Source organism: Agelaius tricolor, unplaced genomic scaffold, assembly GCF_023055355.1.
Source record: "Agelaius tricolor isolate 1412-34295 unplaced genomic scaffold, bAgeTri1.0.p SCAF_5, whole genome shotgun sequence".
NCBI lineage: Eukaryota > Metazoa > Chordata > Aves > Passeriformes > Icteridae > Agelaius > Agelaius tricolor.
In genome coordinates this window covers 25,492,294-25,500,077 of record NW_027269265.1, presented here as the reverse complement: position 1 = coordinate 25,500,077, position 7,784 = coordinate 25,492,294, and the positions used below count along the sequence as shown (strand labels likewise).

General features: G+C 49.6%; 1 protein-coding gene across 1 annotated transcript; it reads right to left on the bottom strand.

Annotated features, from left to right (window-relative positions):
• Positions 1-2,760: 2,760 nt before the first annotated feature.
• Positions 2,761-6,513, bottom strand: NFKBIA (NFKB inhibitor alpha). Its single transcript, XM_071426887.1, has 6 exons — positions 6,106-6,513; positions 5,673-5,781; positions 4,959-5,169; positions 4,384-4,472; positions 3,999-4,259; positions 2,761-3,507 (listed from the first exon to the last, which is right to left on the bottom strand). The coding sequence occupies exons 1-6, from the start codon at positions 6,327-6,329 to the stop codon at positions 3,460-3,462; spliced, it is 942 nt and encodes a 313-aa protein (XP_071282988.1). The 5' UTR covers positions 6,330-6,513; the 3' UTR covers positions 2,761-3,459.
• Positions 6,514-7,784: the final 1,271 nt, after the last annotated feature.

Below are 7,784 nucleotides of genomic sequence, written 5' to 3'. Positions count from 1 at the left end.
ATTATCAAAGAGATTTACAAGAATGGGCAGTAGGGAAAGGCTGGAAACAAAAATGTCATGCTGTGTAATGCAATGACAGGTGAATGAGCTGGTGTTGCAGGCAAAAAGGGTGGAGGGACCATGCGGAAAGGGAGGAAGGGAAAAAAGAATGGGCAGAGGCAGATATGAGTGCCAAAGGCAATAAAAGCAGAGGACACAGGCAGGGCACGGGCTGAGGACAGTGAGGAGGGTAATGGAGACAGGGCCAGTTAGGAAACCAAATCTGAACTGCACAGGACCTCGATCTGCACCGGCATGGATGGTCTTGAAGCTTGCAGAGCCACACAGGCCATGAGGCAAAGGTGCTGGACAGAATTTTGAGCCCTGGACCAGTGTGGGGAGGCACTGGCAGTAGATGCAAGAACAAGCTAGTGTGCTCTGCAAATAGCAGCCATGCTGTCTGAACAGGGAAAAGGAGATGCTGGAAGAATAAATGCATAAGGAGTTCCTGCTCTATATCCTACAAATGGGACCGTGCCATGCATCTGCCAGAATTCAAGAAGACGGCATTAAGGCAGCTCATCACTAAAACCACTCCCAGAAGATCTTTCTAAAGGCATGGTGTGGAAAGGGCAGAGACAGGGTGGACATGCAGCAGTTAAAAGGCATATATTCAAAACTGGGGCTGGCAGGGGGATGTCCTGCAGTGGACAATCTTCCCATATCATCAAGTGAACAGGCAAAGCTTTCCAATGAGTAATTCTTCATTAGCAATGCACAAATACACAACATGTCCCAACCTATTTTGCTAACAAGCACATGTTCTCGCATTAATCTCTGTCCTACTTGCTTTACCCATGGTTCCTCTGCATATGTTGCATGGTTACTTTTGCATGACAGGTGGAGGCAAACAGTAGCAAAACCAGCATGTGGTATTTCAACAATGATTTGTTTAGCTGCAAAGCTTCCTCATACAGTAAAACATTTGCTTAATTTATTAAATCATTGCAGAATTATTGTAAGATTATAGCAGCACCTTTCTGATATTCTTTGTCTAAAAATTGCAACGGGCAGCCGAGAATGTAGCACTGCCTCCGAAACTACTCGGCCAGCCTGGTACTACTGATAACTGCATTTTTCTCCATCCCTCTGGCCTTCAAATGAGAAGTATTTGCCTTCAGATGGTATCTTTTTAAATATTTGCATACCTGGTCCAGCCATGCACCCAAGGACTTTTAGACCATTGATAGCTGTAGCTGAATGCCTCTGCAGGACCTTGACAGCATTTCCAACTCCTGTTTTGCAAGGGGAAATGGAAATGCAGCAAGTGGAATACCACTGCATTTCCATTTCTATTTCCATTTCCGTTTCTATTTCCAGCATGGAATCACTTGGGGTTCTTTGCTAGTAAAAAATCTGTAGCAGCAAGTGGGCAAACTCCAACAATCAACACTCCCAGCTCAGAGATAATGGTTGGTAAGAGTGCAGGGTGAGTTCCCAACAAGAAAAAAGTTTTGGCAGATTCTTATGCAGCCCCACACCTGGAAAATGCAGGCTTGCAGTGCAGATGCAGCCATGACTGCCACAAGGAAGTTTCAGTGCATATACCTGGGTTATGCTTGTGGAATGAGAGTGGAAGGGAAATAAAAATGACTCAGGATGACAATTTTATACAATCCTTACAATGGCCTTTGGCTCCCATGCAAATTAGGAAGCACACAGCCAGCTGTGGTCTTCTTCCTCGTACCAGCAAACTCTCCTTAGAGCAGGTTGTGTGTCAGGAACCCTTTGTGAAGAGCAGGACAGAAAAAGGAATGAGTATCCCTGTGCAACCTGGGGCCATAGCATTCTCCAACAGCTTGAGCTGGGCCAGGTGCCAGCAGCACAGAATTCCCCTGGCCAGCTCTTGGCAGAGCTCCATCGTCCTGTGTAAGCAGCTTTGCTGCTCCCTGTTTCCATCCAGGGGTACAGCACAAACAGGGCACAGTTGCCTTTTACACAACTCATCCTTTACACGGACACACAACAGGCTGAAAGTCTGCTGCTGAAAGTAGTCCAGTACTGTGATGCACTGCCAGCAGGTAATGAGGTGGAGCAGAGGATTTGGGCAAAGTGATTCTGTCCGCCCGAATGCTGGAGAAAAGCTTGAGGAATAACTGAAGCAGTTAAAGCCACATCCTTCACTGCTATGAACTGTATGTCCTGCAGTGGGCATGGGGGGGGGGGCCTCACCTGAATTTCAGGGATGCAAGGCAGCAGCACACATTCCCAGGATGTGTTTCCTCTTCCCATGGAAATCCCCTTTGGAAATTCCAAAGGTGTCAGAGTTCAAAGTGAAGCTGGGCCAGGTGATAAACAAGAAGTGAACAGACACAGGGCTGTGCTGCAAACCTCCAGCTTCCCCTGGCAAGAGCTGCAAAGTATTTGAGCTGGAACAAAAGGGGCCATGAGGGCAGGTGCTGCCAAAAGCAGCCCAAAACCCCCTCTCTGGTGGGCTGGCAGCCTAGAGCTGGAAGAGAGGGGGAATCCCAGCCCCATGATCCGCCTGCTACAGCGTGTGCAGGAAACAACACCTACGTCTGCTTCCAAAATTAGCTGCAGCAGAAGGGCTGAGAGCTGCAAGCTGCTTAGATGGCTTACCACTGCTGAGGTGAATCACCTAAAATCCCTGAGAATGTTACCCCAATGGGCTGCTAGGTGTTAAAACGTTTCTTAAAAAGCAAACCAGGTAGATTCCCACTATCTCAGGGAGGTGGGCAATGAACTGTTTTACAGACTACGTACAGTAATCAGACTTTTTTTAATAAATACATATCTCACATGTACCAAAATAATTATAAACAAAAAATGTACAGTATTTACACAATATACAGTTGCTAAAAAGTGTAGCAATTATGACACACACAGTGTGAAACACACTTTTCCAATGCCCACAGTTAACATTATTTCTACTTTGCCTAAGAGCCAAGATAGCACCAGTCCCTTCTTCTGACTCCTCTAACCTGGGAAGCCTCACTGAGAGCAGCTGAGGTCAGTCAGAAAGGACAGGGACTGCTACCAGCCCAGAACAAATGAATGTAGAGTCTTTGTAAAGTGGTGTTGGCATGAGTCCACCTTGCCATGAAAGGTCACTTGTTCCCTGTAGTACTTGAAGCCACAAGAAAGCTCCCTGTAACGAGCAGGTTGGATGTGTAGTCTGTTACCTTTGCACGGCAGAGAAGATTGGCTATGTGGCTCTTCATCAGGTGGTGTGAATAATCACAGATCTGTACTGATGTTACACATCCCACTCCTGTATTTAAACACGAGGGAGATCCTGGAACTGTCCTGTTACAATAACGTGCTCCTTCTCCTTACTGGGCAGTGTAGTATTTCCCTCCTCTTTTTTCTCTCCACATTGTGACTTTCTTTTTAGGTGAAGAAAGTCAGTCCTTTTTCTATACATATGCATACAGTCACTTCTTTTCAGAAAGCTCTGCTTTAAAATGCCAGCTGTCGTCCTCCAATAAGGCAGTCATCATATATAAGCTGCAAGGAAAAAAAACCCAAAATGCTGTTAATGCAGAAATCTTACTTAAAGTATCATATTCACTCTGGATAACAGCCAAATTCTACATACAAATTCTTCAGCAGTGTATAAAATTTCTACACCAAAATGGTTACATACACCATTTAATGCAGCACTTGGAATGTCAGAAAAACAAATCCTAGGGAGGAGAAAACCACCCACTAACTTGAATTTTCTCTCATGAGATTCTGTGTCAGCAACAGAACTGTGTTCAGAGAACCATGTCGTTTGAAGTTAACCTCCATTCCCTCATGTTATTTTTTACATTTTATTCTTACTCTGTTTATATGCTTGCCTCATCTGCCATTTTGCTGATTGCATCATCTTTGGTATACCTATCTGTTACACAGCAAGAGGTCACTGGGGCATGCTATCAGAGTGACACCAAAAAATACCCTGCACGGAACAGGATTTTCCCCTTTCTCTCATAAAAATGAAAGCAGCTACTTACTTCATCCTCTGTGAACTCAGGCTCCGATTCACTGCTCTCTTCATCCTCACTTTCTGGCAACATCTGCAGGTCAGCTGTGGTCAGCTGCTTCAGCTGTTCCTGTATGCTTGAGTTGTCTCTTCCCCACGTGAGTTGATAGGGGGAATAGCCCTGATAGGTCACTTTGTTCACGTCTGCCCCATGTTTCACCAGAAGTGACACCAGTTCTGAATTCTGCAGATCGACTGCCAAATGTAGTGCTGTTCTGCCATTGCATGGCTCCTGTGTGAAAACAGCAAAAGGTTTGGCATGTCAGGAGAGGCAGAACCACTGTCAGATCTGTTGATTCTAATCTACTGATTCTTAAGAGCCCTGCTTGGGTAAATTGATGGTACACATTACATACCTGTGCGTTTACATCTGCTCCCAAGGACAGCAGATACTCCACAATAGCCAGGTATCCCTGGATAGATGCTAAATGAAGACACGTATGTCCTGGAAGACACAAACAAAGGGAAAACTTGAGTAAGTCTAATTCAATGCCTCATCATTACTTAAAAGTCAAGATGATAGGCCAGGATGGTATCTAAATTTGCAATTCATTCATGGCAAAAGGGTGTTTTCCAGAAGAGCTTTCCAACTTCCAGTATAAATAAAAGGGCTGGATTTTTGAAAAGATTTCTTGAAGGCTTTATTCCAGTGTTTGAGTGCAACTTATTACAAACAAAAAAAGGAGCACGGCAAAGGCACTCACTAAAAACGCAAAGTTCAAAGCCATGAGAGACTATAATCAACAGTGAGAAGGCCTACAAGACAGTGCATTTCAAAAAAGTCAGACACTGCTGTATGCTCTGGGCTCCTCAGCTCTCAAATGCGACAAAATAATCCTTCTCCAGAGATCTTTGAGATCCACAGGAGACCGACCCTGCCCTGAGCCAGCCCACCAAGAGGAAGCGTTCAGGATGAGGAGTGTGTCCGTACCGTTGTAGTTGGCTGCCTGCAGGACAGCCAGGAGGTGCTGGGGCTGGCAGTACTGCGTGAGCACGCCGACGCTTGGGAGGGAGCCCTGCTGGCAGGCGATGTGCAGGGGGGTGTTTCCTCGGAAATCCCTGATTTCCAGGTCGCATCCAGCCTTCAGAAGATGCTCAGCAATTTCAGGCTGATCAGTTATCACTGCCAGGTGAAGAGGAGTCTGCAAGCACAAGAGCAAAAGCACTGTAAGTTACACCACAAACTTGGCACCAGCATCTAGGCAAGCAGACCTCTTGTTCACTTGGTGATTTCTGCCAACAAATAAAAGCATGAAAGCACACCCCATAAACTCAGCTCTTTATGCTTCCCAATGTTGTATAGCTGCCCATTCATCTGGAAGTGATGAACTTTGGGCTCTCTGGACAAACCAACCGCCAGCTGGTATGAAGGGTATCATTAACATCTCCATAAAGAGGGATGCAACCCATGGCATCATATTTGAAAAATGTGGGCGTTAAATGCCACTCTCTCAGGGAAGAGGAAGCACTGTACCAACCCCGGCTGGAGCCAGCTGGGGACTTTCCTGAATGTAGGCTTTGATTCAATTGATTCCATCAATTAAAAAAAAAAAATTAAAGGGACTTTTTGGGGGGAATTCCCCAGAGGGAGTGTGTGGGTGTGGCAGGGGCTGATCCAGATTTGGGGCTATCGAGGTGAAAGTACCTGGCTGAGGTTGTTCTGGAAGTTCAGGAAAGCCCGGTCACCGGCTGCCTGCTGGATCACCTCTAGGCTCAGGGCTTTTTCCTCGTGAATAATGGCCAAGTGGAGAAAACTGCAGGGGGGGAAAAAGGAGTAATGAAGCAACACGCGTTAACCCCCCCGACGCCACGCTGAGCCCAGCGGGCCGGGCCGGGCCGGGTCACGCGCGGGTGTCGCAAGCCGGGGCTTTCGGCGCGGCCGGGGCTTTCCGCGGCCGCGGGAGCCGCCTCTCCCTGGCGCCGCTCCAGGGACTTTCCGCACCCCCTCCCTTCCCTCCCGGCGCGGCCCAGCGCGGCGCCGCCCCGCCGGCAAGCACATCCTGTCCCGGACTGGCCGTGCCGAGCTCCCCGCCGTGCCCGAGCCACCCACCCCTGCCCCGGCTCCGACCCCTACTTACGTGTCCCCGTCCTCCGTCAGTTGCTGTGCCCAGGCGGGCGGCTCGCGGGGCTGCAGCCGTATGTCCTCCAGCTCCTTCACCAGCTGCCGGTACTCCTCCTCCTTCATGGAGTCCAGGCCGCTGTCGTGGCGGTCATCGAGAGCGAAGACGCCCTGGCGCTCCTTCTTGGGGTGCTCGTAGTCGTCCATGGCGGGCGGCTCGGCGGCGCGGCGGGCGGCGATCATGGCGGCGGAGCTGCAGGCGCTGCGAGTGAGCGGCGGCGGCGGAGGCGCCTCGCATATACAGAGCGGCCGGGGGATTTCTGCGGGGGAGGAGCCGCGGAGGACGGGAATTTCCAGCCAGTCAAAGCCCGACCGACGCGTCCGGTCCTGCTCGGCGCCGCCGGCGCTGGCAGGGAGGGCGGAGCGGCTCGGGCCGCCCAGAAGGGGCGTCGGAGGGGAGGGAAGAGGCCGGGCCGAGAGGGAACTTGGCGTTTTTCCAGGGGGGAAGTACTCGCCTCTCCGGCGTCCCCGGCGGTACTTCCCTGCCGCGCCCCGCGGGGATTTCCCTGCCCTACCCTGCCCGGTCCTGGGGCTCCCGTGCCTCCTCCCCGGCGGGTCCCGCTGTGGGGCCCTGGAAGGCCGAGGAGCGCCTCAGTGCCGGGCACTGCTGGCCCTGAGTGCATCCCCCCGACATTCCATCACTTTCGTAAGAGGGGCTGCGGGATCACAGAATAATTTAGGTTGGAAGGGTTCTATGAAAAAGGCTTTTTTCTATCTTGCAGCTGTTTCTGGCCTCATTGAGTGTCTGTGGTTTTTTTTTTTTTTCTATTTTGTCATTTTCCCATGGGATGGCATTCCTTTGAACAAAAACTTAAGAGAAAATAAAGACTCATCTAGACCAACCCTCCCTGCCATGAGCAGGAACATCTTCAGCTGGATAAGACCCCCATCCAACCTGACCTTTAATTTTTCCAGGGATGGGCATCCACCACCTTTCTGGGAACCTCTGGATTGCCCAGAGAGTTCACCACCCTCATTGTAAAAAATCTTCTTCCTTACATCTAATCTAAATTGACCTTCCTTGTGTTTTAACCCTTGCCCTTTGTCCTATGGCAGCAGGCTGGGCTACAAAGCCTGTCCCCATGTATTTTAATAGGCTGCCCTCAAGCTCTGCAAGGCTGCAGTATGGTCCCCCAGGAGTCTCCAGACTGTGAGCATGAACGCTCTTAGGAGCTCCATCAGCCAGTGCAGCACGGCTCCTCGTTCCTGCACAGTCTGCACAACGACAGAGCCCTGAGCATCCCTTTGAAGTCTGATGAGAGGGACCACCTTAGGAGTCCTTAACCAGCGCTTATCTAACGATTAAGAACAGGCTTTTTAGCAAGCCCAGGGCAGCAAAGTCACGGTAAAATGTCAGGGAATCAAACACCACCAGAGCAATGCTGAGGCTGGATCAGTACACTGCATTTGCCCTGCTTGAGGAGTGTCACTTCTTGGAGACACCCAGGCAGGATTGCACATGATGGATGTTACGCTGCCGTGCCTGCAAGTGTGCTGGTGTTGCCTCAGCATTTAGAGGATTTTTCATCTCTGATGTGTTAAGTTTTCACTCTGTAACAGAACAAATCTTTTAAAGAAGAAATTACATCTTCAGCCACTATTCTTACTTTCTCTGGCCATTCCTAGCGACTCTTTGCC